The sequence below is a fragment of the Mustela nivalis genome, assembly GCF_964662115.1.
Source record: "Mustela nivalis genome assembly, chromosome: 13".
NCBI lineage: Eukaryota > Metazoa > Chordata > Mammalia > Carnivora > Mustelidae > Mustela > Mustela nivalis.
Genome location: NC_139032.1, coordinates 58093337 through 58112188, shown reverse-complemented (window position 1 = coordinate 58112188; position 18852 = coordinate 58093337). Strand labels below are relative to the sequence as shown.

General features: G+C 41.5%; 1 protein-coding gene across 9 annotated transcripts in view; it reads right to left on the bottom strand.

The window, feature by feature from the left end:
- Positions 1-18852, bottom strand: part of UNC13B (unc-13 homolog B) — a 225981-nt gene that overhangs the window by 9633 nt on the left and 197496 nt on the right. For all 9 annotated transcript variants that reach the window (XM_082694712.1, XM_082694713.1, XM_082694717.1 and 6 more), the window contains 9 exons: positions 17473-17642; positions 16893-17008; positions 16405-16568; positions 13662-13812; positions 12017-12085; positions 10505-10594; positions 10043-10171; positions 4869-4996; positions 4151-4236 (listed from right to left, as the gene is read on the bottom strand). In XM_082694712.1, the coding sequence (XP_082550838.1) occupies positions 4151-4236; positions 4869-4996; positions 10043-10171; positions 10505-10594; positions 12017-12085; positions 13662-13812; positions 16405-16568; positions 16893-17008; positions 17473-17642 (1103 nt within the window). The remainder of the gene's footprint in view (positions 1-4150; positions 4237-4868; positions 4997-10042; positions 10172-10504; positions 10595-12016; positions 12086-13661; positions 13813-16404; positions 16569-16892; positions 17009-17472; positions 17643-18852) is intronic.

The following is an 18852-nucleotide window of genomic DNA, read 5'->3' as shown; positions in this document are numbered from 1 at the left end:
TGACAACTACAGAGACAGGGAAAACCACAGTGGGCTGACAGAAAGAGCAGTTAAGCAGCCAGAGTGTAACAGCATCTTAAGGTAAACTAAAGTGCCCCAGAATACAGTTGAGACACTGAGAAAATGAACTCTCTGAGAAGTATGCAAATAAGAATAGTCAGTTTGGAAACCACAGGAACACAGCAGATGAAAGGGCTATTATGCTGTAAAAAATGAGATGCTTATTATGGACTTTTAAGGTCATCTAACTGGATTTTCAGAGCCTTCTGGAGAATCCAGGACAAACACCACCCCTGCATCAGGCACTGGCTACGACGACAGGTTCTCTTCATCCATCCCCTTTATAAATAAAAAATTAATTTGAAATAATATGTGCTTACATATAACATAATGGGAAAAAAGCAGGCAAATGGGGGAAGAGTACTGAGTAACAGAGAAAGGAAGCTCAGGGTCCTTGTGACCTCTACTGCTCAACTTTGAGTTGCTATGGGTGATGCTCCTCCACATCAAAGCAGAAATCCAATCTGGGGTGGTTGGCCCTTGTGAATTAGTATAACAGACCCTTGTGGAGGAAATGGGAGCTTGGGATTCAGCCGCAAAATGCTCCCAGTCCCAGGAAAGTTCATCTCCTGGCATGGCAGGCAGTACCACCTCTGGGGTCATCAGAGAGACTTCTCAGGGCTTGCCCCTTCTCTTCCACCCCACACTCTGCTATTCTTAAACCAGTGCATGAACCTAGAGACATAAAAATGTACCATGAGGAAGACTCTCTTTCCTTCCTGTTCAGTAACCCACTAGAAGTGGAGGCAGTACTGCTCCATCACTCCTCAAACTCCCTAACTGCTTTCTTCTAGGGATCTTCAAGCTACTGTATTTATATAATTCTCCCTTTCTCTATCAATCCCTTATCTGTACTCTGATCCCCAAACTCAATTTCAGTATTAATTTCTGTAGTACAGAAACTAACAGGATGACTGCTGAAACAGTGGTCACCCTTTATTCTAACAAGTCCCATGGAGTCAAGCCCCGATAAAGTTGCATGAGGTTATTGTTGATAGAAGTACAGGGATGGTTAGTCTCTCATAAAGGGTTACTGAGTCTCTAAATCTTCTCCTGCCCCTGATTTCCACATCCCTCCTTCCACATATCTTTCATCTTTGGAGTTCTTTCAACCTCGTGATTTCAATTATTCAGCTTGCTGCTATCTCCCCCAAATCTCTCTTTGGTTCTGGTACTGTCTGTCTAAGGCCCTGCTGGCCATTTCACTTTGCCAGAGTTTAACTCTAGTCCCCATCTTTCACAATTTAATATCTCAGCTGAAGCTGAACCGAGTACACACACTAATTGTAGCATCTTGTTCAATGATGAGCATCATCATCTACCTTCTTCCTCTTCAGTCACGTATTTGTCAAATTCATCAAAATATAGAGTGTTTTTATTTTATGTATGTCAATTATACCTTAATAAAACTGACTTAAAAAAATTGGGTGAATGATACCATTTTCACAGTTGGAATCAACACTATCCTTTTATCATCCAGGTCTCCAAACTCCTCCCCTTGTCCTATCCTCCACATTCTGACAGTCATGAAGTCCTGTTAAAACTTCCTTCCAGTGGTTATCGAAACTCATTATTCCCTCTCCAATTCTCTACTCTAAACCCAACTCCTCAGCCCTAAATTACTACAACATCATCTGCCGTCCCTATGTCTAGTGTCTCTTTGTTCTAGCTGTCCTATTTTCCCCTAACGTGAACTCTTTCTTTTTTTCCCCCTAACGTGAACTCTTATAAAAATGCTGGGTGATACACTCAACTAATGGATCAATGAACATATCAAAAACTAATGATGTACTGTACCTTGGCTAGTTGAATTTAAGTTAAAAAAATGCTGTTTTGCAGGGTGCTTGGGTGACTCAGCTGGTTAAATGTCTGACTCTTGGTTTTAGCTCAGCTCATGATCTTAGGGTTGTCAGATGGAGCCCTGCATCAGGTTTTGCACTGTGTGTGGATCCTGCTTAAGATTCTCTTTCTCCCGGGCGCCTGGGTGGCTCAGTGGGTTAAGCCGCTGCCTTCGGCTCAGGTCATGATCTCAGGGTCCTGGGATTGAGGCCCGCATCGGGCACTCTGCTCAGCAGGGAGCCTGCTTCCCTCTCTCTCTCTCTCTGCCTGCCTCTCCATCTACTTGTGATTTCTCTCTGTCAAATAAATAAATAAAATCTTTAAAAAAAAAAAAAAAAGATTCTCTTTCTCCCTCTCCCTTTGCCCCTTCCCACTCACTCACAAGCTCTCACTCTTGCTCTCTTTCTCTCGCTTAAAAAAAAAAAAAAGGCTACTTTGCTTGTACTGCATCTCTGCTCATAAGCCTATGGGGTTTCTTATTGTCTTTAATAAGATTTATTCAGGGCCAAGTAAATGCCAAGCAGTATCCTAAGTGTGTTACACATTATTTCATCAGCTCAATGAAACAGAGGCTATTATCGCTTCTGTTTTATGGATGAGAAAATGCGAGCTCACAAAAATTGGTCTAAAAACACAATGCTGGGGCGCCTGGGTGGCTCAGTGGGTTAAAGCCTCTGCCTTCAGCTCAGGTCATGATCCCAGTGTCCTGGGATCAAGCCCCGCATCTGGCTCTCTGCTCCACAGGGAGCTTGCTTCCTCCTCTCTCTCTCTGCCTGCCTCTCTGCTTACTTGCGATCTCTTTCTGTCAAATAAATAAATTAAAATCTTTTAAAAAAATAAATAAAAATAAAAACACAATGCTGATTAGGTCGTGAAAGTGAGATTTGAAACGAGGTTAACATTACTTCTCTCTCTTAAAGCAGTTTTTCAATCCTTTTATGTTTGTTGTAAACATTAGCAGAACTCCCCTTTCAAGAGAAATCTCATCTAGAACCCCATATAAAATTGATAAAAGCAGAACTGACTTAACTGGCACCAGGTGAAAGTCCCGGAGCCCAGCAACCCTGTCCCCCTACCTGGCTATTCCCTTTTCACTTAGCTCCTGAGATACCTCTGTTTGAAAACCTCTGCTCCACCTCATACCATCCCTCTTGTGAAACTGATATACTTTTCACAGGTATTTGCCTACCCCCCCGCCCCCGCCAAAACCCCTCAGAGCTGGGATTCTTCAAGAACTTGGACCATACTCTCCCAAATTAGGCTTGCTAAGTGCTACTGGAGAGGGGACAAGTGACTTTCTAAGTGGCCTGAAAGGGTAAGGCCTGGGCTATAGCCTCAAGCTTGATCTGGTATGAGCAAGAGGGAGCCATTGCTCTGGGGCAGAATTACAGAATGTACATGTACAGTTTCTGGCTGTCTCCAACTTAAAACAGATCTTCAAGGTTTCTTTCAACCTCAGCTCCTAAACCTCAAAAGTTTAAGTCTGAGGGTTACCCATTTTCCCTGCCACTCCACCAAAATAACAGATCCAGACTCTGATTTGTCCTCACCCCAGACTGCTCCCTTTCCTTGTAAGTCCACTTGCACAGACTGAGGAGGCAAACTAACATATAGAAACAACAGGAAAGGCAGCTAAATGAGTGAACACAGAAGGGTACAAATGGGAAGGTAGTATACAGGCAGACAGTGTTATCTTTGTCAACCAAAGCAGGAAATGAATAAAAGAATAAGCTAAATAAACAAGATGAATAATAATTTGTCCATGACACTGCTTTATAAGAGAAGGGAGGGAGGAAGTATCTTTCTGGCTCTGTCATACCAATCCAGAACAGCTTTTAAGGAAAGCCAGGCCAGGCAGTCTCTAATAAGAGAAAATAGTCTTATCTATGTATTTAAGGTTCTATGATTCTTTAAAACTGTAAAGATAAACTTCACAAGACCATTCATACTCCAGAAAGTGGGCCACTTGACAACACCCAGCATGGGATGAGTTGATCTTTGGGTTAGGGAAAGTCTTAAACAGGCACTTGGTCTAAAACTGGAAGGGGAAATTCACATCCACATAGCCATTTCCATTATTACTTTGGCTGAACCTTTGCCTACCTAAGGACTCCTGACATGACTTAGAATCCCTCTAGTTTCTCACCATACCATTCACCCAAAACTTATAATTGTTTGGGAGAGGAAAGGGACAGCAAACAAGGTGCTTGGGTTAACAGCCTACAGCCCACTGCCTTTGGTGTACCCTTACCCTCCAGTGCATATTTCATGTCTTGGGCAAAGAGCTGCCACATCACTTCCGCGCTGACTTTTCCCACATTCAACTCCTGAGGAAACCTGGATGATGGAAGAAGCCACAGTCAGAGAATAAAGCAAGAGCTATTTGATTTGACTGATTCCAAAACTTATGTGCCTAATCTCTTGGAAGTCAGATTGAAGAGAGGAGAAGCCTAGGAAATAGGACTGGGCTCAATCTGGAGAAAAGGGACCCAGAAGCCAGTGGAAGGACAAGTTGGGTAAAGGATTTCCTCAGGCAAGGCGGTCCAGGGAAGAGGATGCCCAGAAGGCAGGGACTTGAGGCCCAGAGAAGGGTTGGAGCTAGAAGGCAGGCCCAGGCTAAAGAAGGTGGACGAAAAAGTTCAAGGAGTGGGCCTAAGAAAGCCCATTATTCACAGTGGACAAACACATACACACATGGTCTCTGGATCCCCTGGGACTCATATGGCAGCCATTCCCAGGGGGCTTTCACTCCAGGGAGGCTGACTCAGTCTGAACAGGGCCCCCCATTACGTTTCCACACCTGTCTCCAGAAACAGTTACTCAGATAGATACAAGGGACAGAGGGACAGACGGATGTACAGGAAGAAGAGGTGGCACTGCAAACACACAGAAATAGGAAAGAAAGAGGCTGTTAGACAGATGGACATGCCAACTACCAACCAAACAGGGCCAAGTGGGTTGATACGCACTGGTTCAGAACGAGTGTGTAGGAATTCTTATCTTCCTCTATGATTGACACAATGAGCGTGATGAGTTTGGGCCAAAAATCCAGGTTCCGAATGCTGGGTCCTTGTTCCTCTGGAGGTAGTTCCTGTTTCTTATTCCAGAGGAGACAGTGAGAGTCAGAGTAGAATACGGAGAATGCCTCCAGTCTTCTTTCTCTTTCCGTCCCCATACCCCTTCCTTTAGAATCAGGTACCCTTCTTCTTCTCCTAGAGCCTGTCTTGCACAAGACTGCCCATGTTCTGTCAAAAGGGTGACTGTTGGGAGGTCCTTATACACAAAGAGTCCATTCCAGAGCACTTCTCTCCCCACCTCCAAGGAACTAATATGATACGCTTGGTCGGTCTAGGAGACATAAAGATGCCTGACCCCCTTCCTCATTCTCTAAATAGCTATGAGTATAGTGACTCTTCAGGCAAAGTAAGTTGCCCCTCCAGCCTCACTAAATAGGTCTAGTTCCATGTGACCCCACTGGCAGTCTCCTCTTACACCTCCCCTAAATTATCACACACATACATATACATCTCAGCTCTGAGAAGCTCCTTCAAGTTCTGCAGGAGCTACTACACAGACCTAGCATGCAAGTGGGTCCAACCTTCAGTAGGTTAAGGACTTCCCTTAACCTCATGAATGCTATTAGGAAGAAGAACTGTATCTACAAAGCTATTTGCCTAGTTGTATAAGTTAAGGTCTTAATGAGCCAAGAATACTCAATGCAGATAAGAGATAAGACAGTCTCTTCAAATAAATGGTGTTGGGATAACTAGATACATGCAAAAGAATGAACCTGGACCCCTTTCTTATACCTCTCACAAAAACTAACTCGAAATAGATTAAGGGCTTAAATACAAGACTTGAAAACATAAAACTCCCAGAAGAGAACATAGGGGAAAAGTTCCTTGACAATGGTCTTGGCAATGATTTTTTTGGATATGATACCAAAGTACACACATCAAAAGCAAAAACCAACAAGTGGAACTACATCAAACTAAAAAGTGTCTGTAGAGCAAAAGAGACAATCAACAAAATGAAAAGGCAACCTACAAAATGGGAGGAAACATCTGCTAACCTTATATCTGCTAAGGGATTAATATCCAAAATATAAGTAATTTGCATAACTTAATAGCAAACAAAAAAATCTGATTAAAAAATAGGTAAAAGACTTGAATAGACCTTTCTCCAAAGAAGACATACAAATGTCCAGCAGCAAGAGGTACCTGGGTGGCTCATTCGGCTAAATCTGAGCTCTGCTCAGGTCATGATCTCAAGTTCCTGGGATCAAACCCTGAATGGGGCTCCCTGCTCAAATAAATAAACAACAAAGAATGCCCAGCAAGTACATGAAGAAGTACTTAATATCACTAAACATCAGGAAAATGCAAATAAAAACCACAAAGAGATGTCATCTCACATCTGTTAGAATAAATATTTTCAGAAAGGTAAGAGATAACAAATACTGGCCAGGAAAGAGAGAAAAGGGAATCCTGACACACTGTTTGCAGGAAATGTAAATTGGTAGAGCACTATGGAAAATAGTATGGAGGTTCCGCAAAAAATTAAAAAGAAAACTATCCTATAATCCAGCAATCCTACTTCCAGGTATATATTCAAAAGGAACGAAATAACTATCTCCAAAATTTACTGATACCTCCACATTTATTGTAGCATTATGCATAAAAGCCAAGACATGGAAACAACCTAAGTTGTGAATGAATGAATGAAGAAAATGTGGTATATAAATATAATGAATTATTACTCAGCAACGAAAAAAAAGGAAAGCCTTCTTTTTGCAGTAACATGATGGACTTTGAGGGCAGAATGCTAAATTAAATAAGTCAGACAGAAAGAGACAAATACAGTATGATCTTCCTTATATATAAAATCTAAAAACACCAAACACATAAAAAGCGTGGAGTGGTGTTTGGCAGGAGATAGGGATGGGGAAATGGTGAGATGCTGGTCAAGAGGTACAAACTTTCAGTTCAGATGAGTAAGTTCTGGGGATCTAAGGTACAGCATGGTTGACTATAGCTAAAATACTGTCCTATATACTGGAAAGATCAATATGAAAGCAGAGCTTTAATGTTCTCACCGTAACAACAAAAAATGATAATTATGTGAGGTGCAGGCCTTACTGTGGTAAACATCTCACAGCATGCACTTGTATCAAATCATCACATTGCGCAGCTTAAGCTTACACAATGTTATACATCAATTATATCCTAGTAAAGCTGGGGGAAGAAAAAAGACTTGGTTGGGAAGAGGTAAAGGAATACAGTGGTGAATCTCAGGAAAAGAGAAGCAACTCTACATTCAGACCCTGGACAGGACAAGGAGGGGTCACTGCTGGAATGGACATTTGTTTCCCACTGGGACAAAAGCGAAGTTGGAACCACACAGAAGAAGAGGGATAGGACTTTTATGTGGGATGCCATATGTCATCACAGTCTCTACAGTCCTTAATAAGCCTGTATTACATGGAAGTTACTAGAAACCAGGACAGAACCCACAAAATGTAGATTCTGCTTGCTTAATATCACTTAAATACATCTTTTCCTTTAACTTTTTCTGCCACTACCCTATCCTTATCATCCAAGGGTCTCCTAACTGGTTTTTAATCTTCATTCCAGTCCCCTTCCACATAGCTGTTAGTGATCCTTCTGCAAACAGAATCTCATAGTGTGACTCCTCTGCCCTTCAATGGTCTTCAGTTAAGGCCTTCAGTAAACTTCAACTCCACTGCTTGACACAAAAGGCCTTGACAGATCTGTCAACCCCACACCTTACCTTTCCTCGCAGCCATCACTGCCCCACCACCACCACTTATTTAGTGCTTAAGTGCCAGGCACCCTAAGAATTCTACATGGGTTATCTCATTTAATCCTCCTAACTGCTCCATCACCTTAATTTTACAGAAGAGGAGACTAAAGGCAGTGAGGCTGCATGACTTGCACAAGGTCTTATAGCTATAAACAGTAGAACCAAGAACTGATCCCAGATAGCTGAACTCCAAAGCCTGACACATAACTACCCTAACTATATTGTTTATATTTCTTCAAATTAACATACTCATTCAAAATTCTGTGCCTCCAAACATTCTACTACCTCTATATGGCATCCCTCTCTTCCCCAACCCCTTTCATTAGCCAACTCCTACTCGTTCCTCAAAATTCCAGTTAAGCTTTACTTTTTTTGAGTATTCCCTGATACCCGGGTCTGCTTAGATGCCTCCCTTGTTAAGTTCCCAGAACACGCTCTATGAACCTTTGGCAACTACAATAAAATGCAGTAATAAAAAACAATTTTAAAAAGACAATAAAGTAAATTAAAAAAAAAACAATAAATCTAGTAATTTGTCCCACCTACCTCCACTAAATGATGAGCTTGCCAAAAAAAGAGATGTGTCTTGATCAACTTCACATCCCTACATGTTCAGTTTGCTAAGGAATTAAATGGATGAATGAACCAATGACTAAGTGATTGAAAGAAATAAAAAGACACCAATGGTTTACCTCACTGTAAATAATGAATAATGAGAAAATGAGAATGAAAAAAGTAAAAAACTGCTGGCAAAATTCAAAGGTTAAAAAAAGTGTCTGAATGGTTTATAAGTCCTCTTTCAAAGTCCAGGCTCATCTCATGGTAGGGAGCAGAGACTAAATATTCAGAAAGACCCCTGCATAGTTGAAAAATCAAAGCCGAGAACAGTGTCTTCTCCAACCAAGAGAATCTACAGATAGATGACAGAGGAGCCCAGAGTGTGGTAAGTTAAACAAAGGCTCCAGGAAAACCTCCCATGAGCTTTAGAACCAAGGGGAGGTTTTATAAAACTTAAAAGGAGGAAGCCTTAAAGATAGGGCTGGCACAAAGAGTATGTTTGGGAATGGGAAGAGGTACTCCTAGGAAGCATTAAAAATTAAATGTATTCGGGGCACCTGGGTGGCTCAGTGGGTTAAGGCCTCTGCTTTCGGCTCAGGTCGTGATCCCGGGGTCCTGGGATCAAGCCCCACATCCGGCTCTCCGCTCCGCGGGAAGCCCGCTTCCTCCTCTCTCTCCCTGCCTGTCTCTTTGCCTACTTGTAATCTCTGTCTGTCAAAAAAATAAATAAAACCTTAAAAAAAAAATTAAATGTATTCTTCAAAGGGCAAATGTTCAAGAGATTTAAGTTGTCCTCTCATTATTTGCAGTCCAATATTTAGATTGTCCTCTCATTATTTGCAATAGGTTGTCCTACTATCTTTTAAGGTTTATGTAAAATGCCCTTGTTTTAGTAGCTTTTCCCAATACCTGATCAAGTGTGGATTCTTCCTTCTTGGAATCCCTTCAATTTTATTCAGCTTTCAAGGCACTTCTCACAGACTGCTTTGATTAGAATTATATATTTTCTTACGAATTGTGAACTAACTGAAGGAGCTCTATGCTTTCCTCATACCTGACTCATTCAATACATATTTGTTGGACTAAAGGGCATATATTTTGCAAGTGCATGGTCTGCAAGAATTATTTCGACAGAAACTGTAATCTAGTAACAAGACCCCAAAAGAAGTCCTGGCTTTGAAATGAGAATAAAAGATACTATTGAAAGGATCTTGAGAAACATACATGGTTACTGGGTAGTAAGTTAGGATGTCAGCATAGAACAGATGATGTAACTCAGCCTCAAAGACAAAGAAGAGTCAGCCTTGACAGTCAGCTGATGAATATATCTCAGAAGACCATGTAGTGCAGAGAGAAGTATCAGAGGGAAAATTTAAAATTTTCACAAGCTGGTAGTTCAGAGAGACAACTACAGATCTCAGAGGAAAGCAGCCTGTAACAAATTAAGCTTGGGAGAGGATGGACTGAGAATTCACCTACTCACCCTCTAAACTGCCCAAGTTTTGGTCACTTACCTTAGCACCAAACTAAAACTTACTGTTGCCACTTCTGCTCAACTCAGTTATGTCACATCTCATCCAGTGGTCCCTATTAACCCACAAATGTCTCACCTGGTTTAGAAGGTCCTCACTCTACACTTTACTCATCCTCAAGAACAACAAGGACTTTGTCCTGAGCTCCTTTCCACCATAACCACAGTAAAGGAAAACTGAGGATCCAAGAGTCACTGACAGTGGATCCCACCTGATCCTGAACCTCTTACCAGCTGATACTGGTGACTGTACAAGTCATGGCAGTTGTTGAAGATATACTCATATGTGGAGTTCAAACAGGCCTTCACACAGTCCTTTACCACTTGGCTGGCTCTTGGAGGGCTCTGAAGTTCTTGCACCTGCCAATTAATAAAAGAAATATGGGCCCATGGTCCTCCCCACCTGAGTGGATCTCCTCCTAGAATTCCCCTCAAACTACTCCATTGCATCATCTCTCGATGGGTCCCTGGACCGTACCCTAGGATGAAATTGCTAGGATATCTGAATAGGAGAACCACGCAGCCCATCCCTATTGATCTACAGTCTTCTCAGAGGTAACCCAGAGAACAGGTGTATGGAAATGTGGGCTTAGAGGTGATGAATACTATAGCTTAAGATTGTACCCAATGACTCTTCATGTTCCTGTAGTCAGGTGACCTGTCCATCACCATCTAGCCCAGTTTCTCTCTTACCTTCATTCTGAAGAAAGTAATGCTGGTCAGCAAATCCACTGTTGACTTTAAGTCCTGAAGCCGCTCAGGGCTTCCAGCAGGGAAATTATTCTGTTGCAAATCAAGCAAATTTAAGAAAGGAAAAGAGAAATATGAAAGCCTTCTCTGCCAAAAGCAATGAAATAAAAAGCCTCCTTAACTGCTACCCACTGGGATTTTCCCCAGGTGAGCTGAACTTAAAAGCTGTTAAACAACAGGTCTCCCTCTTTTTTTTCTACTGACACAGATAGGCCCTTGCCAAACTCAGGGGTTAATCATCCCTAGCCCAGCAAGCAACACATCCTATGCCAACCCTACTTCCCATGCAATGAGTGAGCATTTGTACAAATGGACACAAAGACACACAGACACATATATTTTATACACACATTTTTCTTGGGTGAAGATTCTTACACTTAAACATTGAGTTCTTCAAAAGTTACAATGTAACTATATTCTGGAATATAAATGGTGCCACGCTACGGACCAGACGAAGATCAAGGATATACTTTCTGTACAAGGGACCCCAGCTATTCCACTTTCCTTCCAGAGCCAGAAGATGGCACAGCTCTGAGCAGAACTGTTTTGGAGTGAGTTCTTTAAGACCTTCCCACCATGCCTCACTTCATTCCCCTTGGCATGGGTTTTAGGAGGAAGCTGCCAAGGAGAGCTGAAGGGAGATGTTGAGCCACTCTCCATTTTAAGGGTTGCTTTTTTAAACCTTCAAATGGCTACTTATATGCCAAATATAAGATACATAGTCAACTCTCCATTATTCATGCAAATGGAGGGCACTGAAATTGCAGATAATTAAAACTCCACTTCTTTTTTGACTTTGAGGTTATTTTTATACTTACTTTTTAATGTGGGTATATTGCCTGTTCTGGAAATTCACAACAGCTTAAAGCAAGTAACAAAGCCATTCTAAGAAGATCTAACTTAGGAAGAATTGGGAAACTGCCTGTTTTCGTGTCCTTCCCTGTCCCTGGTATTCACCCTCCTAATATATCTATTTTCTCCTTCCATTCTAGGAATGGACATGACCCCTCACTACAAATCACTTGTTGAAGCCAAGCTATCTTTTCTCTCCCTTTAGCCAGATTCTCATACCTCCCTTGAAAAATAAGGAGAATATGAAAAACACAAAAAAGAAATATAGGTATCTAATTTTTAAAGGGGCACTTCTGAAGGAGATTCTCCACCCTAATGAGAATGTCATCAGAGAGTCTGACAGAGTGACATCAGTATGGTTGGAGAGCCAACTGCGTATTAAAAAAAAAAAAAAAAAAAATGCCACACCTGCTATTTACAGCAGCATGGTCTTTGTAGTTTGGAGAATCACAGATGTCAGTGCCACTGGCCCTGTATGTAGGTGTGATGACAGGGACCAATTTTCCTTGCCTTTAATCTCTATAGCCAAGATTGGACTAAGGTTTGTTTAGACAGAGCTTGATATTATCTGTTATTCCATCTCACAGTCCTGTCTTCACTCACCCTGTAGGTAGAGAGGTCAATCCTCAGTGAGTTGTGCAACTGGTCCAGTAGTTTTACAAATCTCTCTTTCTGAAGGTAGGAAACAAATAACAGGGAAGAGAGAAATAATCTGAGTTCCCTAGACTGTAGCAGAAACAGAACCATCTCTGGGTGAGGAGGAGACATTGGTTTAAGGACACATCCTATCTCATCCTTGCCCATGAGAAGAAAGAACAATGTAACAGAGGACTGGGATAGGTGGCCCCTGTTCCCTCTCTTAGCGGCTCTGTCTCAAACTGGGGAATCTTTTCACACTGGCAAGGGAACAGGAAGTCCCCAGGAGAGAAACTGCTCTTTCTATATAAGAGTCAACGGGAGATGACTCATGCATCTCCATTCCTTTGGGACTCTAACTTCTCTTAGTCAAATAAGAGGAAACTCAAAACACATTGTCCAAATTGTTCCTGAGTTTGTGGTCTCCTGACTTACCTTCAGGCAGCTCTTAACAATTAAATAGCCACTGTCTACCAGTAATGATAAGAGGGAGAAACAGTGATTCATTTGGAAGGTGATCAAGCAGACCTGAGAACGCTTCTCTTTCAACCATGTTCCACATCATTTTCCTTAGTTTATACTTTTTTAATGTTAAGATAAATAACATGACACTATTTTTATATTATTATTATTTTTTTTACTTAACATAAAATGTATTATTTGTTTTAGGGGTACAGGTCCGTAATTCATCAGTATTACATAACACCCACACTCACCACACTATTTTGTTAGTTGATTTTTATAGAAAAGGTATAATTAAATGTGGAATCACATGCCTATAGGCTGTTGGTATAGCACTCCTGGAATTCATATACTGATTATATGACAGATCATTAGGTCTTATGTAAATATATAAAATGGGATGAGATAATGAAACTCATATTTGAGTGGCTTAATCAATGATGTTAATTCATTTACAAAAAGACTCTATCAAAATAAGGGAAGGTGGTTACTCCCAAAAAACAGGGCTCAGAGACCCAGTAGATTTGGGAGTATCAGCAGTGTTATTCCTAAAGAGGTAATCTTTGTGGTTGGTCAAAGATATTGCATCTAGTTTACACTGAACTTAGGTGACATTCTGAATAAAGATTCAACTTCTCAAGTAACTTAAAACCAGGAAAGGGCATATCCTGGATAGGATAAACAGTCCAAACACTAGAAAAGGGAAAGGCTCAGGAATATACTGGTATCTTCACTTAGACATCAGTCTCATATGAGCTTGAGTGGGTAAGAGAGAGAAACAATACAAGGTTAAGAAAAGTCTACTTGTGGACTTGCAGAACGAAGGAACATGATGACTCAACCAAGTTCTTGGCCTAGAGAGGTTCTGCCTGAGCCGAGGTGGTACCTCTGAAACCATAGTGATGCTATTCCACTTTCTCTCATTTATCCATGTCTGAGGAGAGTCCATTAGTAAGTCTATCTATCCATAATGAAATAAGGAGGAGTCTACTAGCATAGTCTACACATTCACAAGGAAACAAGTACATCTATCTAAGTGTCCCCTCTCTGAATTTTAGGCATATAAAATAACTCTATAGTACCTACTGGGAAAAATCAAATTTTATTAACTGATAACAACTGAGTAGATATGTTTTTACATCACACTCACCCCAAAGTTGGAGGCTGCAAAGCGATCAGATGCAGAAACATTGGTGGAGGCAGTTGTGTGGGCATAATAAGCATTGATGTTGGCCAGTAAGGTGCTCATCACTGCAGGCACACCAGGACACATGTACTTGGATGACAAACATGCAAAGTGCCTGAAAAATAGCATCCTCAGCCTCAAAGACTCTTCAGGGCTTGCAGCAAAAACCAAGTAATTAAAAGAGCTCATTGGTGTGTATGAAGCTTCCAATAACCTTGGCATACAAGGATCTTCATAATTGATTCACTCAAATACACATTAATGAATGCCTACCATGTGCCAGGGCCAGTGCTATGTGCTAGAATACAAAGATGTGATAGTCTGGCAGAGAAAGCAAGTGTTAGAAAGTCAATAAGCCAAGGCATGCTAGGCAAAACCTAGAAGTAGAAACACACAAGAAGATCACCTCAATCAGAATTGTTGGGGCTGGAAGGGATTAGAATAAGGCTTCTCAAAGAAGAGTTGATTGAACCAAGACTTAAAGGATTAGTAGGAATTAGTCAAATGGAGAAGTGTGCAGGCAAAGGAAAATTGCATTGCAAAAGACAAATATATATCAGAGAGACTGATTCATTTGGGAAACCTCAGTTATGGCCACTGTTCGGGTATTTGATAGAGGAATACCAAGAAATGAGAGAGGAGAAGTAAGCATAAAATAGTTAACAGAACTATTTCATAGATAGATATAGATAAAGATATATTATTTTACAGATAAACAGGAGAGTTTATCCTCTATATGGTAAATTTTTTAAAGAAAGATTTTATTTATTTATTTGACAGAGAGAGAGATCACAAGTAGGCAGAAAGGCAGGCAGAGAGAGAGGGGGAAGCAGGGTCTTTGCTGAGCAGAGAGCCTGATGCGGGGCTCGATCCCAGGACCCTGAAATCATGACCTGAGCTGAAGGCAGAGGCTTAAGCCATTGAGCCACCCAGGCGCCCCACCATGGTAAATTTTAACATGAAGGCACAATGTGATCAGACTCGTTTTTCAGAAAGCTCCCTTTGATGATAAATTGGAAAAGAAGGCTTGGAGAGAGATGAGACAAGGACAGAAAGAGCAGTTGCAGAGTTAACGACAATCATTCAAAAAAGAAGCAATGAAGCACTAAATGGAACAGAGAAATGGTTAAGAATACTGATTCTATAGCAAGGTTGTGTTTGAATCTCAGCTCCACCATTTACTCAGTGACTTTGGATAAATTTCTTAAGCTTCTCTATGCCTGTTTTCTTACCTATAAAATGAGAAAGATAATGATACCCCCTCACAGGGTTAATATGAGAATTAAATGAGTTAAAATTCATAAAGTGCGTAGACCAGTGCCTGGGATATAAGGAAATGCACAAGGGAGTTGTTATTGTATTCATTATTATTGTGCTATAGTAAAAGTGATGGGTTAAAAACATTTTAAGGAGATACAAATCCAGGTTTCAGAGTTTGGATGTTGGGAGTTAAAGGGGCAATAGTAATTATGAAAGAAAAGTTTAGGCTGACTCCTAAATTTGTGTGAACACCGCCTAGAAAATTGTTCCACTTACTAAAATAGGAAATATAGGAAGATATCATATATTTGGTGGAGATGATGTTGATTTGGAATTTAGCCATACTGAGGAAGCAGCTGACAATGGATCTGAAATTCAGGAAAAGGTATGATCTGGAAAAAGAAATTGGGAGTCCCTAGATCATAAGTAGTGGTTAAGGTCATAGGTTTGGATGAGATCATAGAGGAAGAATGAACAGAGTAAGAATTGTAGGGAGGCATTCTCAAAGCTCATTCCTCACCATATTTCTTCATTCCATCTATAACAAACTTCTTGTAATTCCTTGAACAGTCTTTGGTCGGCTGCATCTCAACACCCTAGCACATGCCTTACTGGAAATGCTCCTCTACCTTTCCTGTATTTCAAGACTCAGTTCAAGTGTCAAGTCTTTAATGGCTTCCCTCACATGCCTCCCCTAAAATTTTGATTCTCTCATAATACCCTGTTATTACTTCTACCATTTATATTGTAATTGTTTGTTTAATGGTCTTTCTTTGCTACTAGACTCAATTCCCCAAGCACAGAGGTCCCATCTTATTCATCTTTGTGTTCTCAGCACCTAGCACAACATGTGACACCTAAAAGGAACTTGATAAAAGTTTTTAGAATAAATGAAGCACATCCAGGGCAATAGTTACCCTCTGTTTACCTGGGGCTGCTTCCTGAGCACAGCTCTAGTGGCAGTCTTGCTAATATACAAACAAAACCTCTTCTCATAGTAAGCAAAAATTTCCAGCATAGGAGTCTTGGTCAACCCCAGACACAGTGGCTTTCCCTATAAATTAGTGACCTCTCTGATATCCAGGCTAATCTATGAAAGCTTGTCCATCACACACATATACATAAGAACACATGTGGTATCTCCTCAGGCCTGTGATGTTTGGGCAAGTTTGTCCTGGCATATCCTCTTATGTCCTTTGCCCTTCTTATCTCTGAACTGTCGGGGAGACAGATAAATACCTTCTCCCTGAATTCTGGATAAACATACTCCCTTTTTACATATATTTTCTTTGCCTTGGGGCAAAGACCCACCTCACCTAAGCTCAGGAAGGAGATCAACAAATCACTGCATACTACCCTACTAAGGACCTGTTCGCCCTCTCTGTGTGCCTTCATTAGCCTCCCCGAGAGTTAGCAGCCACTTCCCAAAGCCCCAGGAGAGCCTCACGTCATGGCCTGATATATGGACTCGATGCCATAGCGCATGGCAAATTCATCCACAATTTCTTGGGCAGTCTCATCAAAGTACACCTTCCATGCATCGTCTCCTCGAGCCTCAGGGATCAGGACTCCTCCACTACCCTGAATGTCTGTGAGATAATGGAAAAGGTTCTGCAGGAGACAGAGAAAAGGAAAGAGTTACATATGTATTAAAAACAAAACCAAAAACTGGTGGTAAAGTCCAGGAGAATGTGAATAAAGTTCCAAAGAAATTCTGTCTTTCAAGTCATTGCTAATTTCTCATGTGGCCCCAGTAGGCTGCTCTTACATTAGTGAAAGAAAACTAAGGCTGGGACTATTACTTGGGCTGTCTAGGGTAGCACAGTGAATAAAAAAGAGGGCGCAGATCTTCAAACACCCAGCAATCCCATTTACTGTCAAGGGCCCTTCCCAGCACAGCTTTCTGATACCCCACCCTACAAAGGATTGGCTCACCTCATGGAGACACGTATACTGCACATGATATGGTGCTACCTTCTCCTCCCCCTTGATTTCCACACTGATTTGTAGTCGGATAGCCCCTGAGACAGCTGATTTATCTGTCCTCTTCTCTAGGAATAAAAGAAGACGGAGATTGACACCAATGCAACTATAGAGAACACAGACATCCCCCATCCCAGTTTAACCCAAGGAAAAAGAGGACTGATCCAACCAATGGTTCACCTAATAGGGTGAACTTACTCCAGCAACCACATCGTCTATAAATACCCCAAATATTCCCCCACAGAAATTCTCTTATGCCATTAAGAGAACCAGGAGCTAAAGCCATTAGAGGTGAGCATGAGGATTAAAGGGCCTTCTGGAATCTGAAGAATGTCCAGCCAGAGTGAGTTCCGGCCACTTCCACACTTCTGTCCCCCATCTATACTAATGATCAGTTCTCTGCAGGTAAGGCAGACTCTGTATAGAGGAATGCTTCAGGGACTGAATGGTGGTTTTAGTAGATAGGCTTTTCCCTAGATTTTCCACTCATGCTGTCCCTTCTCAGCAACTTTCTCTGGTCTTGTTTCCTTACCCAAGTTGTACCAGACATCCATCTCGCCGCTCAGTGTCCGAACCTCTATAATGGTTTGACCAAGGAAATCATCGGATTCTCGCTTCAGCCGCTGCTTTACTCTTGACTTGATGTCATCATCCTCATCCCATACACGTACCTTAATGCGGTCAGAAGAGTTGTGGCACTCGCTGTGAGAGAAATAGGCAAAACCTGTTAGGGACCGACCAAGCAGCACCCATTCCTAGTACTTCCAGTTTCCTTCCAAAGCTCCATCAACTGTACTTGAGGCCCTGCAAAGGAAGAAAAGGAGTCAGGAAACTGGTACTAAAGTTCCAAGTGAGTCAAACTATCCTAGTCAGCCTGGAAGGCTCTACATACCATTATCCAGTCCTTATTCCTTTAACACAAAGAAGGGTGAGAGGGGAAGAATAATTAGGGACAATTCTGAATTTCTGTGCAGCTATCTGTTATCGACAACATCAACAGGTGGACAAATGTCACAGAGCCCTAGGAAGCAACTGCTACTTCCCTTCCCAGAGTCAGTAAAGGTGCTAATGTTCATGATATGTCCACCTGGTCATATCTGCTTAGCTTTCCATCCAGCTACCCATCTATGTAAGTATGTGTTTGCTGAACTTCAAATACAGTTGAATTGTCATTTTTCTCTATGATGTTTCCTTTGGAAAAGGTAGTTTGGCCAGGTACCCTCCCATGTTCTCCTTCCCTCACAGGTGCTTACTGGGTCCTACTGCCTCATACTTGTACTTGATAGAATTTGCTGCTTTTTTCCCTCTGTATTCTCATAATATCTTTGCACATTTCATTAAAATACTATAGTATAACTGTTGGTCTACTGAAAAATAGACAAATCAACAAAGAGCTTCTCGAAGGCAGGAATTGTCTTACATATTTCATTTTTTAAGATTTTATTTATTTATTAGAAAGAGAGAGAGAGAACAAGCAGGAGAAGGGACAGGCAGAGAGGGAGAAGCAGACTCCCCCCTGAGCAGGGAGCCAGAAATGGGGCTCAATCCCAGGACCCTGGAATCATGACCTGAGCTGAAGACAGATGCTTAACCAATGAGTCACCCAGGTGCCCCATGTCTTATACATTTTATACACACAATATCATCTCCAGTGTTGTGTATAGAATAGGGGCTTAAGAATGTATTTGCTAATATGATCTCCCTGATATGAGGAAGTTGAGAGGCAAAGTGGGGGGTTTGGGGGGTAAGAAAAGAATAAATGAAACAAGATGGGATCGGGAGGGAGACAAACCGTAAGAGACTCTTAATCTCACAAAACAAACTGGGGGTTGCTGGGGGGAGGGGAGGAGGGAGAGGGTGGTGGGGTTATGGACATTGGGGAAGGTATGTACTATGGTGAGTACTGAGAAGT